The sequence below is a fragment of the Podarcis pityusensis genome (genome assembly GCF_964106645.2).
Source record: "Podarcis pityusensis genome assembly, chromosome: 6".
Taxonomy (NCBI): Eukaryota; Metazoa; Chordata; class Lepidosauria; order Squamata; family Lacertidae; genus Podarcis; species Podarcis pityusensis.
The window spans coordinates 83,310,374-83,334,354 of record NC_138030.1 but is presented as its reverse complement, the minus strand read 5'-3'; the positions used below and the strand labels follow the sequence as shown (position 1 = coordinate 83,334,354).

General features: G+C 45.5%; 1 protein-coding gene across 1 annotated transcript in view; it reads right to left on the bottom strand.

Annotated features, from left to right (window-relative positions):
- CACNA1E (calcium voltage-gated channel subunit alpha1 E) overlaps positions 1-23,981 on the bottom strand; it is a 434,559-nt gene that overhangs the window by 153,042 nt on the left and 257,536 nt on the right. Inside the window, exon 9 of the mRNA XM_081010251.1 lies at positions 14,684-14,787. Within this exon, the coding sequence (XP_080866377.1) occupies positions 14,684-14,787 (104 nt within the window). The remainder of the gene's footprint in view (positions 1-14,683; positions 14,788-23,981) is intronic.

The window sequence follows — 23,981 nt, the reverse complement described above, 5'->3', positions numbered from 1 at the left end:
GAGGGCACAAGGAGAAGGGGACGACAGAGGATGAGATGGTCGGATAGTGTTCTCGAAGCTACCAGCATGAATTTGACCAAACTGCGGAAGGCAGTGAAAGACAGGAGTGCCTGGTGTGCTCTGGTCCATGGGGTCACGAAGAGTCGGACACGACTAAACGACTAAACAACAACAACAATTTCCAACAGGAGAGGAGAGGGAGGGAGCATGAGAGCATCATGTCATGATTGTTCCTTTTGGCAGCAGCTGCGCACTGAATTGAACATGAAACCTAAAACTGTGAGGCTTACGGAGTAGTTCACAACTCAGTTGAATATAAATTGGTTTTGTTTGGGGATGATATACTTTTGTTTATTACAAAACCTCACACTAGCATCCCAAGGTTAATGCAAGCAAAATATATTGTTGCTCAAATCTCCAGTTCCTTTATTAACTGGGCTGAATCGGAACCGATGCCAATAGGTGAAAAGGTGCTTTGATATTCATTTAGGAAATATCTGCTCCATATTTGTTCAGAATCTGTTGTGTTTAGGTATTTCAGTACCAAGTGACACAATCCAGTTAGTATCATGCGATAGGAATGATAAAAGAGGATTCTTTAGACATTGATAGACGGGAGTCATTACACCTAAAATTGAATATTATTTATGCTCTAAAAATGAATATTATTCTCAGCTTAATCTATTTTCAAAAATTAAATTCCTTATTCCTTAAATTCCTTATTCATCCTGTTAGAAACTTTCACACGCAGACTAAGCGATACATAAATTTTTTAAAAAGAATTTTTTTTTACCAAAAACATGCTCCAACTCTAAAATGGAATTTGGCTGACAATTTAGCACTTGATTGGAGGGGAACAGAGGAGGGGCACTGCAGCCAAGTGAGCTGCAGGCAAAGCACAACTGTCACTCACCTAAAATACAAAGTGTTTTATTGAAAGGAAGTGCAAAAGTAGTTGAAATACAGATGAACAGAACTACTGGCTCTGGTCCCTAATTTGGTTCCTGAACTGATTAAGGTTCTAATATATAATCTGTTTTGAAACCAAATTACTATAAACCGGCTATGCTCTGCATCCACAGCTGGCGACAATAATGCTTCTGAAAACTAGTTGCTGGAAAGGACAGGTGGGGAGAGGGCCCTTGTGCTTTAATCCTACTTGTAAAGGTAAAGGTACCCCAACAGTTAAGTCCAGTCGTGAACGACTCTGGGGTTGTGGCGCTCATCTCGCTTTACAGGCCGAGGGAGCCAGTGTTTGTCAACTTCCACAGACAGTTTTTCCGGGTCATGTGGCCAGCATGACTAAGCCGCTTCTGGCGAAACCAGAGCAGCGCACGGAAACGCCGTTTACCTTCCCACCAGATTGGTACCTATTTATCTACTTGCACTTTGACGTGCTTTCGAACTGCTAAGTTGGCAGGAGCTGGGACTGAACAACGGCAGCTCAGCCCGTCGCGGGGATTCAAACCACTGACCTTCCGATCAGCAAGCCCAAGGCTCAGTGGTTTAGACCACAGCGCCACCCGCGTCCCTTTAATCCTACCTGTAGGTTTCCCCAAATCCTTTAGTTGGCTACTGTGAAAACAGGATGCTGGATAAGATGGGCCATTGGCCTGATCCTGCGCAACCTTCTTACTTTCTTACGTCTTGTCCAGAGCAGGTCCATTGAAACAGGGTTTCCCGCTTGGACTACTGCAATGCACTCTACATGCGGCTACCTTTGAAGGTGACCCGGAAACTGCAATTAATCCAGAATACGGCAGCTAGACTGGTGACTGGGAGTGGCCACTGAGACCATATAACACCAGTCCTGAAAGATCTTCATTGGCTCCCAGTACGTTTCTGAGCACAAATCAAAGTGTTGGTGCTGACCTTTTAAGCCCTAAATGGCCTTGGTCCTGTATACCTGAAGGAGCATCTCCACCCCCATCATTCTGCCCAGACACTGAGGTCCACCTCCAAGGGTCTTCTGGTGGTTCCCTCACTGCGAGAAGCCAAGTTACAGGGAACCAGGCAGAGGGCATTCTTGGTAGTGGCGCCCACTCTGTGGAACACCCTCCCAGCAGATGTCATGGCAATACACAACTATTTTACTTTTAAAAGACAACTGAAGGCGGCCCTGTTTAGGGAAGCTTTTAATGTCTGATGCTGTATTGTTTTTAATATTCGGTTGGAAGCCACCCAGACTGGCTGGGGAAACCCAGCCAGATGGAGGGGGTATAAATTAATTATTGTTATTATTATTATTATTATTATTATTATTATTATTATTATTTCCAGATTTCATGGCATCTCTGAATCCAAATTGGCTCAAAGAAACAGGGGAGCAGCAGCCAGTTATAGAATAAGTTGAGCGATTCCAAAGGTCTTTGCAAGTCAATAATAGAAATATTTTCGAGAGACTTCCTGCCAGCAGTATTAGCCCCTGCCTTTATGCCAAATTCAGCAATGTCTGATTCAAAGTCTGAACAAGTGCGTGTGGCTCTTCTCAACTTTGATATATTGCTCCAGAAAGCCAGACGCTTCTCTTTCATTGCTCCTGTTCATTTTATCCAGGGAAGGGAAGGACTTGGCAATCAATACTTATTTCTTGGCAGCAAGCCACTGAGCATATTGAGATTGAGAGCATCAGAACAACCCAACAATCAGACACCAAAATCGGCATCATGAAGCTTTCAACTTTGACCAGGTTTGGATGCTGAGGAAAGTTGGCTAACTTTACATGCAGTAGCAGAAAACTCCAACCTTAGTTGTTTTCGGCAGAAGCAAGAGCACTGCTGAGGCAAGCAGAGGGGTGCAATGCCTCTTCTACTTTTTCAGACAACATTTCATTTCAGGACCACCTGTCTCTCTGCTCAACTCAAGTGACTATATACATTAAGCAATCATTAAATTAAACGGGTCCATACACAAGCTATGCATGGCAAAAGCATGAATACCCTTTGCTTCACAAAAAGGGTGAATGTGGTGTCCTACATTGATAACAGTGTTTTGCGTTATTTTGAGATTTTAAAAAGTAACTACAACTAGGACCCTCGTACCTACAGGACCGCCTCTCCTGGTATGCCCCACGGAGGACCTTAAGGTCCACAAATAACAACACTTTGGAGGTCCCAAGCCGCAAGATGGTTAGACTGGTCTCAACTAGGGCCAGGGCCTTTTCAGTACTGGCCCCGACTTGGTGGAACGCTCCGTCACAAGAGACTAGGGCCCTGCAGGACTTGACATCTTTCCGTAGGGCCTGCAAGACAGAGCTGTTCCGCCTGGCCTTTGGTTTGGACTCAGTCTGACCCTTATGTTTCCCTCCCCTTATGGTTTTGATTTATGGGCTACTATTAAAATGAGGCTGCATTTTAAATTGCATTTTAACTCGTATTTTAATAAACTGGTTTTTTGTTTGTTTGTCTCCCCCCCCCCATTGTTTTATTGTAATTTTATTGGTGTTAGCCGCCTCTGGCCGCGGAGGGCAGGGTATAAATAAATTGTTGTTGTTGTTGTTGTTGTTATTTATATTACTGTTTTGCAACAACTGCAGAAATCCCTAGAAAAAAAATGAGAGCTAACAGTTATGTAAAGAAGACATCCAATCTATGTACTGCCATGTCTAAATACCCTTCAGAAGATTTTTAGCAGGTCACAGTCAAAATCCTGGGGAAAGTGGTTTATCCGTCACACAGCTATAATTCACAGCACCTTTAACAAGCTAGCTACAGTTCCCAGATCTTTTGGGGAAGCCATGTGCTTTTAATGTGCTCTAAACACACGAAATGCAGGCTCTGTGAGCTAGGAAACTTAAAATAAAGAGGGTCTGAGGTTCTATGAATCCTGCCCGACTTTCCAGATTCCACCTGACAATCCACATCTTATAATTTGCAGCACAGCTCTGGCCACGCAGAATGTCAGAACTCCTATCGCCCAACTGATACTAAATCACAGGCATTTGGACTGGTGTGCCATTGTCTCCTCCAAGTTGGCAAACATTCCCCAGGGCATTATCTTTATGAAAAGAGACACAAAGAAGGAACACAGATCTAGAAGCTATTAGTGCAAAGCGACAAATTGTTCAGCCGAGTGAAGTGATACGCAGCACACCAACACTACTAGAGAAGTCAACCAAAGAATATGACTTATCAAAACCTGAGATGTGCAGGGATGATCTTACATAGCATTGCATATTAGTATGTGGAAGGCTACCAAGTAAAATCTGTGGGGCTATTGTTCAGTTTGAAATACTTTACTTGGTGAAGCCACTTCTGCCCTGCAAAGGAGGTGGTGTTGCAGGCTTCACGCCCCTAGCCCCCGCACGACTGGGGGAATCCCCGGCCACGTCACCCCCCTGGCCAGCCAATTGGCTGGCTCAGGGGGCTTGGCCTGCCCTATTTAACGCAGGTGCGGCCAGGGATCTCCCTCTTTTCCCGCCTACCAGCTGTTCCTGTTTCCCACCCTCCCGCCCTATAAGGTTTTCGTTCTTTGACCTTGCTATGGACCTCAGTTGGTCGCTGTTGAGGGGCCTGGTAGGAATTTTTCCACTTGGCAAATTGGCACCAGCCACTTGGTTTTCGCCTACCTCATAGCAAATTGTCACAACTTTCTTGGTATTGGTGGTTAGGCATTGATATTGGTATTGTTTTGTAGATGGAAGAGGGGAGGAAGCGCCATCACCTGCCCCGTATATTGAAGGGTAGTCCGATAAAGGATTCTGGGGGGCGTGGCCCTGTCCAAAGCCTATGGAGGTGAGGGCCTAAGGCACGCCCCCAATTGGTGACCCCGGGGGAGTTCCTAGTTGATGTGCATCAGCTGGACTCCCCCTACTGGTGGTTAACCCTTCCCGGACTTCAAGCGGACAGGCTGAAGCCAGATATAGTTGGTTAGGACCAATGCCTAAGCCAATACCGCTCATCACTTGTAACCAATAAAGTTGTGGCCATATTTATCCCATTAACCTTAAAAATTATGTCATGTGTCTTTATTTCCACTTGGGGGGGGGGGGGAACTCGCCACACAAATTGCATGCTTTTAATTTATTGATCAATCAATTAAATCTGTGCATGTCTGCATATAAATAAAACAACATTTTTGGGGGGGATTAAATAATGCACATCCATACACAGCACAGCAAGCATAACCTTAAGAGGCATAAGAACATAGAAGAGCCCAGCTGAATGATCTAGTCCAGCACTCAAGAATTTGAGGCCAATGTGTTTAAGAATTTGACCACATTGCTCAATGGTTTCTGGATTCATCCAACAACATATTGCTCCAGCTACAGTCAGAACCCTATTTGTTTATTCTTTTCTTTGGTCTCAGTTAGGAACCAAAAACATGCACAAAGGTCTTTATTCTCCCCTTCAGCCAGGGCTGGGGAACCTTTTTCTGCCCAAGAGTCACATTCCCTACTGGGCAATTGCCAGTGGTGGGCGGGACCAGAGCAAAAGATGGGTGTGGCCAGAGGCCAAATAAGGTAGAGGTCGTGGGATCTGGGCGGAGTCCCAAGGTTGAAGGCCCAGATGGAGAGGCCTGGAGGACCACACTGAGCCTCTGGGTTGCGGTTCCCCCTCTCAGCTTTAAGCCATTTCCCCATCTTTTATCATATTGGGGGAGTTAAAGGAGAACCAGGTGGCTTGCTTGGGAATTGCCCCTTGTGGGGTTCAAGGAAACGTCTAAAGGCTTGCTTATTTACCTTTGGTCTCCCATCATACCATTTTTCAAGGATGTTTCTAGATAAGCCAGAGGCATCTTTCTACCTTGAAGTCCAAGAGTGCCTGACCACACAAGAATTTGTACCTATCCACAAAGAACCTTGGTATATCACTTAAACTCTCAAGTCATTGTCAGGGACTGTCTTTGGTAATATGGCCCCTGAGCAAGGACCAAATATGGTTCCCAACTTCAAATATTTCTTATTTCCACAATAATTCCTTTTGGCACAGTTGCTTTTTTATGGATCTTCTCAGTAGGTACCTGTATTATTATTGTTATTGTTATTATTATTATTATTATTATTATTATTATTATTACAGTGGTACCTCGGATTAAGAACTTAATTCATTCTGGAGGTCTGTTCTTAAGCTGAAACTGTTCTTAACCTGAAGCACCATTTTAGCTAATGGGGCCTCCCTCTGCCACCGCGCCGCCACTGCACGATTTCTGTTCTCATCCTGAAGCAAAGTTCTTAACCCGAGGTACTATTTCTGGGTTAGAGGAGTCTGTAACCTGAAGCGTCTGTAACCTGAAGCATATGTAACCCGAGGTACCACTGTATTATTATTATTATTATTATTATTATTATTATTAGTCCCCTCGGCTCAGTGCCCTGAATCCGGCACTGTCACTGTGAATACCTAACAAACTACTCCTACCCCTTCTTTAAGAAAGTCAAATTCTGAACACTTTAACCCTTCCATATCTCTGTCTCTGTCACTCATTCAATCACTGATTTTGCTATTTCATTCTATCCTCCAGTGGCCAAAATCTGTGCCATTTATTTTTCAAGATGCCCTCTTGTACTTAGGCTTCCATTACAGCCTATCATTGTTATCCACCTACATTTGTATCTCTTCAGAGAAATAGCCACTCTATGTTGTTCGTTTATGCAGGGCGGGCTTTGTGAAGTGTTCACAAAAATAGATGCATGTATCCACTAACCTTCCCTCTATTTTGTAATAAAGCTGGAACCTGTTTCGTACCTGCAGTCAAAGTCTGTGTTATCTTGCTATTCCTACTTCCCAACCCCAACCCCACCCCGTAGTTGCTGTGCAAGAAAACACCCATATGATGAATCACAACTCTAAGCTCAAGTTTCTGAAAATCACACCTCTGTCTGTTGCTTGTGAGTAAAGGTACATTTGTGATCAAGGGCATGTGTTAACAACAGGTGTGTATTTATATATGTTTGTACTCATGCATGTATGTACAGAAGGGGACTATATTATGGCCACCAAAGCAATTTCCAGGACAGCTTATGAAATGCTAAAATACCACCAAACAAGTTTAAAACATACAAATTGAAAACGTACAAAAACGACTCCGTCCCCAAAAACTGACAGAAAGAAGTCTGCCAAATTTCAAAACTTTCTTACAGAAAAAAGCTGGCCAACTGGAAGGATCACAAACCAGCCTGGCAATTTTCCCCACTCTCTGCTCACACACACCACCAGACAAGCTGTGCTCAAAACAAAATCCAAGACAGGAACTTGAGAGCTGAAGAGTAGCACAGCCCTAGGCTGACTCAGACGATGCAGAGAAGAGAGTTTTTCAGGACACTAATATGGTGCAATAGAACCATAATTGTCAGCTGCACAAATGTTCATTCTTCTGCCCCTCTGTGATAAAAGTAGCTAAACTTCCTTGGCCCAAGGGTTGCATTTGCTCTCGTCTACCAGCTCTTCAAGGGCTGTGTGCCAGATCTGGCTGTGGCCTAAGTAAAGAAGGTGCTCACAGACACAGCTCTTGCACCTAGACAAAAGCCTGGGCATGCACACACACAGCCCCCCAACCTGACTACGCTAACCTCTTCCAATCAGCAGAGGCATGGGAACAGGGTTTTCTTCTCAATTGCAATACCAAGCTATATGGAGAAAAAGCTCTCTGTCCAACCCAGCACTGCAATGGGAAGGTAAATTGCTCCACCCACTATTTAGATGATCTCTGAAAAGCAGAAAGGGAAGTTTTCTCAACCATCCTGCCCTGACCCTGAAGTCCAGCAGTGATCAAGATGAAGATGCTACTAAATCTGTTAAGTTGTGGATGAACATATCAGACGACACAGCATTTCTTCAAACAGCTCTTGTTTATTCACAGGCCAGAACTGAACTGAACTGAAGGGTTCAGCCAACCTGCTTATATAGTGCTCAACTACAAAGCAACAGTAACAACTTTCTGAAACTATCCAATCACTGAACATCACTTTCAATTCCTTATTTGCATATGTGGACCTGAGTGAAAACTATCTACAGTATCCCCCTGCTGGCCCAGGGTGAGAACTTCTGTACATAACTATATTCAAGGCTGGCAGGCAGAAGTTCCCTGGACTAGATCCCACAGCACCATGGCTAGTTCTTGCCCATTGCTCGCAGTAAGCAAAGAGAGAGCTTAAGCACGAGTCCCTGTTCAGATAACACGTTAAGTCAAACCTTGGCTTCTCTCAGCACAGCATGGTAGTAGAAAGGATCAAGGAGGAACAAAGCAGCTGTGAAGTCCTCTTTGCATGGTCTTGCTAAACCATGCTTTGGCTTAATATGTTGCACAGACCGGGTCACTTGGATGCTGCTGCCGTAATGGCCAGTGCTTCCAGACCTTCATCTCCTCTCCCTTCTGTTTCCAGCTTTTCCATCTTCTTCTCGCTCCCTCAGCTCCCTCCCAGGCAATGTTTGGAGCATAAAATGAGATAGCCCCATCAGATACTTTAACCAGAGATCTTTGCAGGAAGGAGAAGGTATAAAAAGGAGATAAATAAGTTCCCCAGCTCTGCAGCAGGATCTAGAAATCAGCCACGGCAATTTTAAAAAACAGGAAGCCACGAAGAATAGAATATCCAGGGGAAACTCATTAGGCAGAGCATAATTACAGAGTTTGTCAGGAGACTGGTTAATACCCCATTATTCGAGGTGAATTTAGAGAGTTCTCTTTCTTTTCTCTCTGAAATAAATCATTTTTCACACTAGATGCACCAAGCTGAGACCTTGATGTTGTGCTGACTGATCCCCAGACATTAATAACCTAGAAGTATGAATACCTCTGCGTGACCTAAGCAGACATTGGATGCTTACCGAAGGAACAATCCAGCCATACCTACTGTTCTTTGGCTCCAGATGTAGCCACTTATTTGTGTTTACTCTCAAAGTCACCCATAAAGTTCGTCACAGCATTTCATTAATGTTTGGTGGCAAGACATGTAGTTGGTTTGGACAAAGTAAACGCTTGCCTCAAAGGACAAACGGAGTTTAAATGATTGGGCGTCACAGTCATTACCATGATGGGAAGGAATAAGATGCAGCATCTCAAACCTGCAGGTTGCTAGTATTTTCATCCCTCCCATTGCAAGGATACCAGATCATGTTTGTTTTACTTTCTGTCTGTGAGAAAGGAGGGGGGCAGAAGCTACTCTTCCAGACTTCCATCCCTAGTACTGTGTGGGGTTTTTTTTTATCTGTCTAGAGACAAGATGGCAGTAGGAGAGAGCTGTATCTCTCGTACATGTGTGCTGGGCCTGGGGATAACCCATGAAACGTGGTCCAGAACCGGTCCAGAATCCGAAGGTTCCGCTGGGAGTCAGTCCGACAGGGCCAAGGCAGGACACGAGGCAGGAAACCAGGAAAGGACAGGTACAGGATCTCAGGCAGGATCTGGCATGCAGCAATGTTGCTCCCGCAACCTGGGGCGGGGTCCGACAGCCTTTTATCTTTGTCGGGGTAATGGCCGGTCCTGATCCCCCGACGACTCACCTCCCTGTTTCGCCTGAAGGTGAGCACTCCTCCTGCGAGTACTCAGGTCTCTCCTTCTCTCAGACCTTAGTCTCTGCAGCTCGGGAGACGTTGGTGGGTTACTAGACCCAGGGGCCACCTCAGCCTCCCCTGACCCAACTGGTAGTGGAGCATCTGTAAGTGATGGCCCAGCTGAAGTCAACAGGGTAATCCCTGCATCTGGAGCCAGGGCAGGCTCAGGCCCCTGACTCGGCCCAGCTGGTGCTTGTTGCAGGGGAACCTGTGCAGACTGGGACTCTTCGGGATCAAGCCCCAGACTTGGTTCAGATGATGCCTGAGGCAAAGGATCCGGTGCAGACTGAGACTCCTCTGGTTCAGGGCCGGCTGCTACCCCGACAAAGATAAAAGACTGTCGGACCCCGCCCCAGGTTATGGGAGCAACATTGCTGTATGCCAGATCCTGCCTGAGATCTTGTACCTGTCCTTTCCTGATTTCCTGCCTTGTGTCCTGCCTTGGCCCTGTCGGACTGACTCCCAGCAGAACCTTCAGATTCTGGACCGTCCTGGACCGCGTTTCACGGGTTACCCCCGGGCCCAGCACAATATATTTCAAGGCTCAGCCCTAGCAATATAAACAGATTCTGTGACACAACCCTGGTACAAATTAAGCATTCTAATCTCTAGTCTGGAGTCAGAAATGCATTATATTAGGGCTGGCTTGACAGCAGGGTGGTATTAAATGGCTTGGTCATGTACACAGAAGGGAAGATGGCAGGATCCCCAAAGACATAGAGCTGGCTTCAGGCACCAGGTCTGTTGGCAGAGCAGCTATGCATGATAAAGATGTCTGCAAACGTAACATGAAGGCTGGCAACGTGAACCCCACCATGTGGGAATCCCTTACAGACAACCACAGTGCCAGGAGAGAAGACAATCAGGTTGTGTATCCACAACACTGAACAGAGGAGAAATTACCACAGAGGTAAGAAATGCCACCGTGCACTTGTTGCAGCAAAACCAGACACCTTCATCTGCCCCAGTTGCAATAAAACATGTCTCTCCCAACGGTTTGACTTCACCCAGATGGCACACTCTTTCATTGTCTCCTGAGACAGATGGATAGCAACAACTATATTAGAGCTGGCTTGGCAGCAGGTTGGTATTAAATGGAATCAGTTCAATGAGTTAAGGAGTGGCTACAAGGTGAAAATCAACTGTACACGTACTATGTTTTCTCATTATCAAAACTACTAATTTTCTATCCCACTCAAAGGGCTTCTTCCCCCTAACACTAATGGGGGAAATCCATTTGGAACTGGCCCTTAAACTCCTAGGGTGCTATTCAACGATATAAAGGCACCAATGCAAAGATTAGAATGAGCACAATGGGATCCCCCTCTGTTTCCCTACCACATGCAAATGCCCCTATCTTCTCTGGAGGGTCAGGGAAACCTGGGTAGATGAGAGGGGGAGACCATTCTGTTGTGCAAGAAGAAATCCTTGTGCTGATGGAACGTTCACCTTAGCAGTATGCCAAATGCAACCTATTATTTTTTAAATTATTAGTAATTTACCTTTTGGCTCACAAATATTTTTAAAATCTAGGTGAACAGCCATATCCTGAAGATTTTATCCATAAATTCACTTACGTGAATCATGACTCTCTAGAAAGTTAAATTATGAAATCTGGAAACACAGCTAATTTGAGGCCAGGGTGCAATACTGGCAGTTATCAATCCAGTGTACCTTCGTACGTCTTGAGGAAGTAGAGAAAGAGGGGGGGGGGGGAGAGCAAGAAGAGAGAGAGAGTCAGATTTCCTTGGGCTTGTTGTTCTCTCATCTTACTCTTCCGCACGCTCTGAGCTTCTGACAGCATTTCAGAACATGCTTGCGTGGCCACATGGCTGGTTGCCATGGAGACCTGAAGCTCCGCATGTTTTCAGCCCCGGACTGATGGTTTGCATTAAACTCCCATTTCCTGGGGTGGAAAAAAATATATAAAGGTTACAGTGCTGCCATCTATATGCAAACAGAAGCAGCATTATCCTAATCTCATTCACTCAGGTCATGCCCACGCAATCATTCACCCCCACAGCCGTTACCTAAACTCTCCCCTCAGCGGCTGCTCTGATTTCTTTCACAAACGAAGCCAGAGCCTTACACCAGCAGTTTTCAAAATGTGGAATGGTTTCCCCTTTGAGGAACATGAAATGCCAAGATTGGGGGCGGGGGTACTTCCCACGAAGGAATGTTAGAATAGGATCTTAGTGTCGGCTGAGGCCTTCCTTCTCTCACCCGTCAAGGCAGGGATGTAGGGGCAACTGTCCCCTCAGTACTCAACATCCCAACATGATTTGAAAATAAGGGAGTTTAGGAAGAACTGCTGCTTTGTTCTATGGAAAGATCATCCTGTGTAGTTTCAGGATTCGGGGTCTGAGTTAATCTGTTTTATTCTTCTAATGCCAGTGTTAGATTAGTTCCATAGGCCGTCTACAAGGCTCTCCAAATATTCACCTGTGGAACAGATGGTTGGCACTGGGCTTTGGAGGGCGGTAATGCTTGAATCATAGCCAAGGTGCAAGGGCAGCTTAATTAAGTCCACAAACCCCCAATTGTAGTCAAATCGTGTCCTTCATCATGGAGGGCACATGAAGAAGAAGAAGAGTTTGGATTTGATATCCCGCTTTATCACTACCCGAAGGAGTCTCAAAGCAGCTAACATTCTCCTTTCCCTTCCTCCCCCACAACAAACACTCTGTGAGGTGAGTGGGGCTGAGAGACTTCAGAGAAGTGTGACTAGTGCAAGGTCACCCAGCAGCTGCATGTGGTGGAGCGGAGACGTGAACCCGGTTCCCCAGATTACAAGTCTACCGCTCTTAACCACTACACCACACTGGCTCTCACGTGTTGCGGTGAGATCACCTAAACTGCCTCCCTGTTGTGGGGTGGGACTGTTTGGATAGCCACAACAACCCATTGGTTGCCACTCAGTTGCTGGGGCAGAAATTTGGCCTGTTGGGTCATCTATTGGCTACCAAGGGGCTATTTAAGATGTTGCACTTTGCTGGAAGCTTTCTCTTTCTTGCGACATGCATCGGATCATCCACCCTCCCACCCTATATTTAGGGCTGTTTTTTGGCCTTGCTATGCCTATCTAGGGGTCATCTTTTTTGGAGCAGGGGCCCGGTAAGAATTTTGCCATTTGGCTGATTGGCTGTTGCCATTTGGTGGTTTTTGCCTACCATGTAGCAAATCGTCACAACTTTGTAAGGTTGGCGGTTAGGTATTTGGTTCAATGTTGTGGGGAGGGGACGTGGTTGGCTGTGCCTGCCCCTCCATTGCTGCTGCTATGGAATTCCATTAAAGGAATTCAGGGACTCACCTTGCTTTGGTCCGAACCCTGTCAAGGGGCTAGGGCCACACCAGAGCCCCTGGGAGCATCTGGGGTGAGTTGTGAGATCGAACCCAGCTTCTCGCTCCCCCAGGATGCTTTCCCTTACTGACATACGGTGGTGCCCAGTGTCAGTCCTGTTCCTGCCACCGTGCAGGTTCAGGTAGTCTGGAACCAATGCCTAAGCAACCACTCACATGCTGTAATCAATAAAGCTGTGGCCAAAATGAATGCCAAAAACCTTAAACTAAATTCTGTGCCTATTGTATCTTTATTTTGGGGGTGGTTATGGAGGCCTTCACATGCAAATCATGGCCACCCTCAATCACAATGCTGCTGTGAATTATATAGCATCATATCAGCGGATTACTCTCAGATGAAGGGTAGAATCAGCACACCAGGGATGGGTGGAGAAGAGGCAGAGCTGCAAGAGTGGACAACAGGGGGGCAGAAGACCCATATGGTGAATGACCCAAAGAGATACAGCAAGCCACACTTTTTCCCATCCCCAGATTCCGGGATTGCACCCTCTGAGGGCAGTCCGTTTCCCATGGATGAGAGTGTATTTCTATACAGCTGCTGACTGTCATGGCAATGTGGTACAGAATTTAGACAGCACTAGGAGAAGTTGTCCCAACTCCCTCTTGACATGTCAGGTGTCCATGAGTTTGCATCCTTTCAAAGAAAAGTGTTGACACAGCTGCAGTATCACTAGATGATGTTCCTGCTCTGGAAGATAGGAAGCACATTCAGAACCTGATCAAAGAAGTTCAGATCAAGGGATGGAATCCAGTCAAGTGTCAGGAACGTTCCTTCCCAGAGTGACAGCGAGGGCTCTGAGGACCAAGGGGGGTGGCAGGCAGAAGGACATGAAGGTTTGATTTCTTCACATGCAGAGAGCGAAGCGAGCCTCTCTAGTCCTGGAATGCAAGTTGTAAATTCCCAGGACAGCGTGAGGCAGGCAGATGGGCCTCAGCTTTCAGACTCGCTTTCAGGGGAGGAGGGGCAAACTAGACTATCTAGTCCAGAGTCCCCCTGTACTAGGAGGTTGGGCAGAGTTCAGGCTTGGCGTCAAGCCCACAAAAGGAGGAGCAGCCAATGGCGGATTTCCTGTTGGAAAAGAACCCACCCCCCAGAGGGCTCAACTGACCCATCGAGTGCGGAAGATTGAGCTTTGTGCTTGGACTGAGCTATTGTGTTCATACCAACAAATCTGAACGTTATAAAACTGCCAGCCTGCTTTCTCTTGGTGTGAGAGGGAGATCGTGAATCCTGACAGCAAGAACCAAGACGTTCCACAATGGAACAGGAAAGGTAGGGTAATTGTATTGCTTCCCATGGATTCTGGGCCTCTGCAACTGAAGAACCTCAGTTACAGTACTTCCAAGATCAGTACCTGACACCCAGACAATTCAGACAACCTATTAACAACAAGAAGAAACGTCCTGCAGCACCTTATAAAAGATGTATTGAAACATATGCTTTTGCTGACCCCAGCCCAATTTGTCAGATGCAAGTGGACTCTATCTAATCCATGAAAGTTTATTCCATAATAAATATGTCACAGTGCAAATGCCATGTACTCAGAAACTCGAGTGAACTCAAGGGTGCTCACTTCCAAACAAGCAGGGTTAGGACTGTAGCAGTGTTACTCATTAAATTGCCACAAGACACTTTGTTTTTCTGCAAAGTTATTATCACATCATTTACAAGCTTTCTCACTTATGTTATGATAAACAACCAGGTTCAGGAATTAACCGGCAGGCAGAGAGCAAGGGTTGAGACAAGCATTTCCTATTGAGTAAGGAAACGTCAAAGAATTCCTGTTTGCAATCTTTACCCATCAAAGAGGAAGAAGGTCTTGTCTTACCCAGAAAGCACTCCAAGGACGAGGTTGAGAACAAAGAAAGAGCCAATAATGATGAGGGGGATAAAGTACAGCCAGTTCCAGGTGGCTCCTAAGGCATCATTGGTCTGAAAAGAAAACACAAAACAAACGTTTAAGCAAAGAGTTACAGGGCACTCAGCCTTGGTGTAACAAATGTGGTTATTACATGCCGATAAGCAAGAACTAAGGAGCTAATGTGGAAGTCATTTTTACAAAATGCCTTTCCCATAGTTCACACCTTGGCAATTAAAACGAGAATGCCAAGGGTGGTTATCCCAGTTTCCACATCTGAAGTCATCAAGAGCATTGGTTAACATAAGGAGATAAGAGTGTGAGATCACAACGTGAGATGCTTTTGATTTTCTGGGCATGGACTGCCATGCTCGTTCTCCCCTCCCCCCCCACCTGCATTTTTATTATTTTTTGCAAGGTCACATGCAGCATAATGCCGTCATTGCTAATTGTGCCTGGCTATTTATGCCCAGGAAAATTGCATTATCCCATCCTAGCTGAAATCTAGAGGAGTTCAGATGCCCAGGAAAGGACAAGTCAATGCACAAGAGACTGACAGCTTAAAAGGCTTCTGGAAAGATTGCTCAAGACTGTAATATGGTTATTTATTGCCTTTTAATAAGGCCTTGCCCTCTCTCTACTTTCATGCTCTTTCCCAGACCCCATTTGTCCGCTTGGCAGGGAGTCTGCCCATGACGTCGGACAGCACGGTGATGCAGCAGAACGTGACTGTCTGGGGACGCAGCATCAATCTTCCTAAAGTGAACGAAGCTTCTTCTTTTGTTTTCCTTAATGCTAATTAAGCCCTCGTCTTTGACTGATTCATCAGTACGGTGCTTCAAAATGGCCCAGTGCAGGAGTGAAATTTGAGCCTTTTAAAACAAGCCATCCCCTAAAGACTAGCAGAGCAAAGGTTTTTTTAAAAAATAAAAAAATCTTTAAGTAGTTTTGGACCCTTGGGTTGTGCCTTTGTTTATGGTCCCAGATCTGCGTTCACCACCTTCCAACAGCTCCAGTTCCTTGTATATTGCTGGCATTTATTTATTTTTACTATTGTGAGGCAAACCAAATATAGACCTCTCCTCTTCCCATCCCTTCACAGCAAAACAGTTACCCAGAAATAGCACGGTTGTCCTTAAATACAACCGAGTGGAAAGAAAGCCCTGGCATGAAAACTTGGAGGAGGGACAAATGTGGATGAAGCAGGGGACGATTCTATTCTCTGGCCATCCTATATGTGGGCTGGCCAGAAGCAGGGGCTGGTCTTGGTTCAACTCTGTAATGCGCCTCACTTGAGAGGCCTTGCTTTCCTGCAGCACCCAAGAAGCCTACAAAGAACCTTCAGGCAGAAGCCTCCAGCTGGTGATAGCAGAAAGTGGTACTAAGAGGCGAGTCAGAAAGTGTGGCCCTGCCCTTGTTGCCATCCACATTCTCCTGGTTCCTTACCCTCTGGCAGTGTAAAGATTTGGAGAGCCAAAGAGGAAGAAGAAACTTGCTGTTGTGCTGCTATTTTCTTTTCTCTCTCCATGGTGCTGAAGGTTGATGTGCAAGCAAGCAGATGGGTGAAAGGCTCTCCAGTTTGGGGGCCACTAGGGGGCGCATTGGAAGATGGCCGACAATACCATCTCTCCGACCCACACGGGGTAATTAAGAGGCTGTTATGGGAGTAGGCAGCCTCCCTTGTTGCCCCAAGGAAATGGGGAACACTGTCCTTGCCTGCTGTGCCCATAAATCACCCCCTAATTCGAAAGAAGGGGTGAAGGCCCTAGGCAGAATGCCCCCGTGTGGACCTCGGCTCTCCTGGACGCTGTCTCTGATCGCGCACTAGTTGCAGCAATTTGGAATAATTAATTACAAAAGAAGCAAATGCACATATTTCAAGCGAAGAAGGGGAGTGAAGTCTGCTAATTTAAGTGACCTCTGCGAAAGAAGACGACGGGCTGGAGAAACAGGAATATTTTACGGTGAAGATACACCAAAGGCGGGGTATGTTGACAACGGGGCTGAATGGGGGGGGGACCTTTTTTACTTTCCTTCTATGTGATTTACAAGAACCCCTCCTCATTAGAACCGTCGGTTGAACTGACCCAAGCAGGATGATTAAGGTCTGTGTGGAGATAAACTTTAACCAAAAGTATGCTTTATGGAGACCGAGAAGCAATAAGAGCTTTTGGGAATGGCGCAGCAATTAATTCAGAGTCGCCATCTTGCCAAAGGATTTATAGCCGGGAGGAAGAACGGATTTGTTTTCAGACTGCATTCCTAGTGAATCTCCTCAGAGGTTTTGAGAAAGGAGGCAGATTGGTGAAGTTTAATGACACTAAGACTGTTTTGATGTATGGAAGTCATGTTATATGGAAAGCGTCTGGATATGGCTACTGGATTAAAAAAATAATATCCACGCAGGATTACAAACTGTTCTAACCAGCTTGCGGAGACTATCAGAGGTCACAAAGAGAAAGGAAAAATATATGAAAATAACAACAAGAGATGTGGAAAAATAATAAGGACTGGATAGTACTGTGAACATCATAAGGTTAGATTTGTGGACATTAAAACAGCAGTAAGAAGCAAGAAGTTGACTGGATCCCTTCGGAACTTGAAATATGGGTACCCCCAACAAAAATTTAAAATTCGGCTGTGTAATTTGGAATTTATGTAATTTGGTTTGATTTGATGTGATTGGTCGGTTAATAAAAAATTATTCTTAAAAAAAAGAAAGGCTCTCCAGTTTACTGGAGCACCCATCCAAACCACAGCTGCTACAACTGCCCTACGGCTTACGACCACAAAATCGCTCTTCCTAGGTAACCTTTGCAAACCAGTCCTTGGGATCATCTCCAGCACAGGCTGCTTCTGGCTCGGCAGAACAAAGAATGACATGCAACCAACCAAACCTTTAACTGGCGTTATCTCTGGCTTTTCTCCTGATAAGATACTTGTTGAGAAAGTGAGAAAATGGGGAGTGAGGGGTGGGAGGAGAACCATCACGACAGATGGTGAAAACAGTTTGGAGGCGGCCGCATACACCTGCATGGGAAAAGCAGTCTCAATTGCCAGCAATTCAAGGCCTGATGCACTAGCGACTTCCCTGGCCCCCCTCCCAGCGATGAACCTGCCTAACTGGGGTTGCTGCTTCCTCCTCCTCAAGTAAATTGTCACACATGGCAATTATCACGTTATTCCTCAGAAAGGAGGGTGGAGGGAAGAGACCAAGGGGAGGGGAGGGGAAGGGGTTAGAAAGCAAAAGCTGCTTTTGCATGCGCTCCTCCATCACCGGGAGCTCTGACAGCCCCTACACAAGGCTGAATCTCTCCATCTGGGTGTAAAAACAGAGGACTGCTGGGGCAAAGGCAGTGTCAGAGCCAGGTTGGACGATGGATGGCTGTGTCCAAATCTAGATTTCTCTCCAGTTGAGACTCTTTGCACTCTGTTGATAGCATGGAGGTTAAAGTGACTGTACTCTGCCCAGGCCGGAGCAAGCTCCTAGAATTTCTGCCCGCTAATGCTGATATTAGGGGGTGCGGGTGGCACTGTGGTCTAAACCACTGAGTCTAGGACTTGCTGATTGGAAGGTTGGCGGTTCAAATCCCTGCGACAGGGTGAGCTCCCGTTGCTCGGTCCCAGCTCCTGCCAACCTAGCAGTTCGAAAGCACGTCAAAGTGCAAGTACAGTGGTACCTCGGGTTAAGAACTTACTTCATTCTGGAGGTCCGTTCTTAACCTGAAACTGTTCTTAACCTGAAGCACCACATTAGCTAATGAGGCCTCTTGCTGCCACCGCTGTGCGATTTCTGTTCTCATCCTGAAGCAAAGTTCTTAACCCAAGGCACTATTTCTGGGTTAGTGGAGTCTGTAACCTGAAGTGAATGTAACCTGAAGCGTATGTAACCCAAGGTAGCACTGTAGATAAATAGGTACCCCTCTGGTGGGAAGATAAATGGCGTTTCCATACACTGCTTTGGTTTCACCAGAAGCAGCTCAGTCATGCTGGCCACATGACCCAGAAAAACTGTCTGCAGACAAACGCCGGCTCCCTCGGCCAGTAAAGCGAGATGAGCGCCACAACCCCAGAGTTGTTTGCAACTGGACTTAACTGTCAGGGGTCCTTTACCTTTCTTTTTTTTTTTAATGCTGATATTAGACACTCCTTTTGCACCTCGAGAGGGCTGTGGAGCCCACACAATCCCAAACACTGTCTGAGGGCAGGCCCAAAGACCTGTCTGGTTTCATCAGCAACTGCTCCTGACATGCCTCATTTGGCCTTCCATAAGGCTGCCATGAATTCATAATTCATAATGAACTTGAAGAACAGCCTTCCGTTGGATCTAAGAGCTCCACACAAATCTCCATTCCTACCACCCCACCCAACTTTCATGTTCAAAATCCACCATGCAATATCAAGAACAGACCACACTATTTCACCCATATTTGGGGGGGGGGGTATTTGCTTGAGATTACTACCGAGTTAACCAAAATGGCAATTTCCTTCTCATATTGAACACCAGTGGTCAGACTTGAGAAACGAACCAAAATACCGATTCTGTTTTCCTCTAAATGTTAAAATTAGCCTTTCTGTAGCTCAGTAGAGTCTGACTCAAGGTGGCTTCAGACTGTCAGAACCACAGTTCTACACGAGCTCTTAAAATAAAGTTGTATTGGCTGCAACAGTGGTTGCACCTAAACTTAACAAACCACACCTTTTACTCACTGTGGTATGGACTGAGTCAGCCCACACTTCACGATGCTAAAAGTTTTCATGACTCTCCTCTTGATTTCTGTATGCCCACAGCTGTGTTGGGTTCCTTCCCACAGAGTGATTTAATCACCCTGGAATGATCTCACAGGTCTTTCCCGTGTATAAACACATGTTGTGAGAATGATGAGCATATCCAGCTGCATTTTATAAATTCAAGGATCTAATTCTTTTCTAAAACCTTTTCCCCCTAATACAGTGGTACCTCGGGCTAAGTACTTAATTCGTTCCGGAGGTACGTTCTTAACCTGAAACTGTTCTTAACCTGAAGCACCACTTTAGCTAATGGGGCCTCCTGCTACTGCCGCGCCGCGGGAGCACGATTTCTGTTCTCACCCTGAAGAAAAGTTCTTAACCTGAACCATTATTTCTGGATTAGTGGAGTCTGTAACCTGAAGCGTATGTAACCTGAGGTACCACTGTACATATTTTTGAGTGTGTGTGTGCGCGCGCGCACACACACATGGAGAGAGAGAGTTTCCTTGTTATAATTCCAGCTATAGGATTGACTTGTGGGAGCCCGTGTATTTCAAAATGTCAGTTGCTGAAGCACAGGAGTTTGGTGTATGGTGGTGGGGAGAGAAATACAGGGGTCACCAAACAATACTAGGACAGGAGCAGTCAACAACCTATAGCAGCTTTTGCCAACCTTGTGCCCTCTAGATGCTGTGGGACTACAAAATCCATCAGCCCCAGCCAGCTCATATGTTCCTGGACATGCTCTACAACACTAGCAAACTGGAAACAGGGCCTCACTGATGGAAGAAAACTTCACTCGGTTGGAACAGAATTTAGCAAATGCTATGAGAACATTGTCCCTTCATTTAGCCAAACAGACCAGCAGAATTCCAATACTTTAAAAAAAAAAAAAATGGCATCAGAATCCAAATTTGAGAACTCAGCCTATTTCAAAAATTGGCAAAAATTTATATTTCAGCTCTGGGCTATGGCTTCTAACAATAGCCTGAGCACTTTACACATGGCAAATATTTGATCCAAGGAGCCTTTATTTATCCCCTGTTGAAATAAAATATAACTAATTGGCTCAACAGTAGAGCCACTTCTGCTTCTTGGCTGCCTAAGATAGAGCTAGCTTTGCCAGAGCATATCGTCCAAGCTCTGTAAGAAGATTTGTACTATTACCACTTGGTTCTCAAAAGATCCTGAAAAACAAAATCTTGGGCACCATAAGGGAAACTGTGGGGCACTAAGCCAACCAGGAAAAAAATATATAATTCCATTGAGTAGTAGCTTCTTAATGCACCCCATTAAGATTTAGCTATCCAGCCTGATGGTGCTCTGAAGCCCATTTTATGTGATTTCCATCAAATCATTGCATAATATTAATAATTTCCAGGAAAGACAGATCCAGCCACGGAATTCATCAAACCATTTATAATGACTCACATAAGGATTATGACCCTTATTCCACGGTTAAAAGATGCTACCTGCGAGTACAGAGGGCATTTGAGGCTCAACAGCCAGAAGATTCTTCTTCCTTCTTTTGCCTAGCGAAGTTCCCTGCTATTGGGTAGAGGGAACCAAACCTTCAAGCTGAATAAGCACACTTCTCCTTTTCCATTATTACCATTTAGACTTCTTACCCTCTCAGGTCCCAGGGTGGACTGCAGAATTTTAAATACAGTGTTACCTCAGGTTAAGTACTTAATTCGTTCCGGAGGTCCGTTCTTAACCTGAAACTGTTCTTAACCTGAAGCACCACTTTAGCTAATGGGGCCTCCCGCTGCTGCCACTGCACCGCCGGAGCACAATTTCTGTTCTCATCCTGAAGCAAAGTTCTTAACCCGAGGTACTATTTATGGGTTAGCAGAGTCTGTAACCTGAAGTGTATGTAACCCGAGGTACCACTGTACAGTATTAAAAACCTCTGAAAGAAATTACAGTCAAGAGAATAAGGTGGGCCTTATCCAAACATGCATCTCAGGTGCCAAAGGCCAGGATAAAGAGTTACATCCCCATGACCAAAATAATAATAATCACATAATGAAGGTGCTAAATGCACCTCTGTGCAGAGGGAATTCTTGGTAGGGTTTTACAAGGAATATTCTCCCTAATTTCCTCTGAACCTTAGCTGCTTTGGCAAGGCCACCTTCCCATAAAAGATGTACCTAGTTTATGAGCACACAGAAGACAAATCACATTTGCATTAGTCACATGAAATCCTGAGCATTTCACAGAGCTCAATTTCTCTAAAACCAGGACATGCTCCAGCTCTCTATGCCTTCAGTCTCAGGAACCAGCTTCCAGAGTGAGATTTACGAACGGCAGACATTGAAAGGTGCTGATGCTGAAGTTTAAGCTCACACTATTCAGAGATACAGTTCTTGTTCGAAGGTGCAGGGCAACCTCCACACAATCTGTTGTCATCTAGGAATGCAATGTGATCTTGCATGCCTCTTCTGGTCCTTTCCTTGTTGTGTCCTGGGCAAGTGCACTTGTTGCTCCATCACTGGTATAAAGGTAAAAGCTAAATGTAAAGGACCCCTGGACGGTTAAGTCCAGTCAAAGGCAACTATGGGGTTGCAGCGCTCATCTCGCTTTCAGGCCGGCGTTTGTCCACAGACAGCTTTCTGGGTCATGTGGCCAGCAGGACTAAACTGCTTCTGGTGCAATGGGACACCATGACGGAAACCAGAGCATACGGAAACGCCGTTTACCTTCCCGCCACAGCGGTACCTATTATCTATTTGCACTGGCATGCTTTCGAACTGCTAGGTTGGCAGGAGCTGGGACAGAGCAACGGGAGCTCACCCTGTCGCAAGGATTCAAACCGCTGACCTTCCGATTGGCAAGCTCAGGAGGCTCAGTGGTTTAGATCACAGTGCCAGCCGTGTCCTACCGCTGGTATAATACTGGTTTCAGTACCTCTTCCCAAATTCATCTTGACATTGGCACCTCCTGTCAAACCCCCTCTTTCTTTTGTGGCTCTTCAATTTGTTCTCTTGCATTTAAGTTTTACATTACATTTCATTACAGCTATCAGTTTCTCGTACCCCTCCACTATGCAGAGAGGGTTTCAGCAACAATGCTTAATTAAGGAGATTGGTAGCTTTCCCTCACAGAACGAAAGCTAGCCAGCTTAGAGGAGGCTGGATTGCTGCTTAAGGTTTCCAAACAGCTCTGAGGAGTTCAGCTTAGCGATAACAGGGAAGTCAAGTTCTGACTTTCAAGCCAAACCCATACTTTTGTGAAAAGTAGGACATCTCCTGGAATCAGATGCCTTCTTGCCCCCAAGCACTTCTCTACTTTCCATTGCCTTTATCGCTATGAAATAGTCGTTAGTTTAGGATTTGAAGAAAGGCAGATCAGAGGGTTTGCAGTGCTGCAACAGTGAGCCTATATTTCATAGAGTGTATTTGAAGAAAAACACTGAAATAATGGTAAGGTTGGGTTTTTAAACAAAAATAAAATAAACACTATTCATTGTTCCCAAGAGAAGGAAAGGGACATTCCTTTAAGGCCAACATATTGCTTCCAATAAAAGTTTTTGTTTCCAATTTTAATTGTTGCAGGGTTTCGAGGGGTGATCTTACTGGTCATTGCAGCTAGGTAAACCATCCCTCTTTAGCTGCAGCCTCCAGGAGGATCACCCTACCCCAATGATGCCTGAGAAAATCAGAAACACTATTTTCAAGCTTAACTGCTTGGGTGGAGGTGGGGGTGGGGTGGAATGTGTGCATGTGTGTGTGGTTGTGTTGTGTGTGATGCTGAAGAAGAAGAAGAGGAGGAGGAGGAGGAGAGGAGAAGGAGTTTGGACTTGATATCCTAACTTTTATTCCCCTTAAGGAGTCTCAAAGTGGCTAACATTCTCCTTTTCCCTTCCTCCCCCACAACAAACACTCTGTGAGGTGAGTGGGGCTGAGAGACTTCAGAGAAGTGTGACTAGCCCAAGGTCACCCAGCAGCTGCATGTGGAGGAGCGGGGAAGCGAGCCCAGTTCACCAGATTACGAGTCCACCACTCTTAACCACTACACCACACTGGTTCTCGAGTTTCTATGGCCTCCAAATGTACTCACCTATCCCCAAAGGATACTGCTTTGTGCTTTAGGTTTAAGAGAAGAAAAGTGGGATAGTGGGCACACACCCTCTTTGAGTGTACAACGAAAGTTAAATAGATAGTCCAATATATAAACCAGGCATGGTCAATTTCCAGTTTGTAATTTATTATGCAGATTTGAGCTGCCACAACCATGAGAGTAAATGGAGTATTTAGCATGCACAGGAACTTCCATGTGTGCAACAGAATACACATCAGGCTCTGAATCCAAAAAACATTTTGTTGTTGTTGTTGTTGCTGCTGCTGCTGTTATTGTTATCATTATTCTGCCGCTACAGATGCATTCCTGGCTAATGAGGCATTCTGGAAATGAACTGCAGAGTCAGCACTCTGCTAGTGTTGTAAAAGCAGAGAGTTAGCCCTTTTCTGTCAGGTGCCCAATCACTATGAGACCAGTGTTATGTTAAAGATAATGCTTGCATCTTTGGGGCACA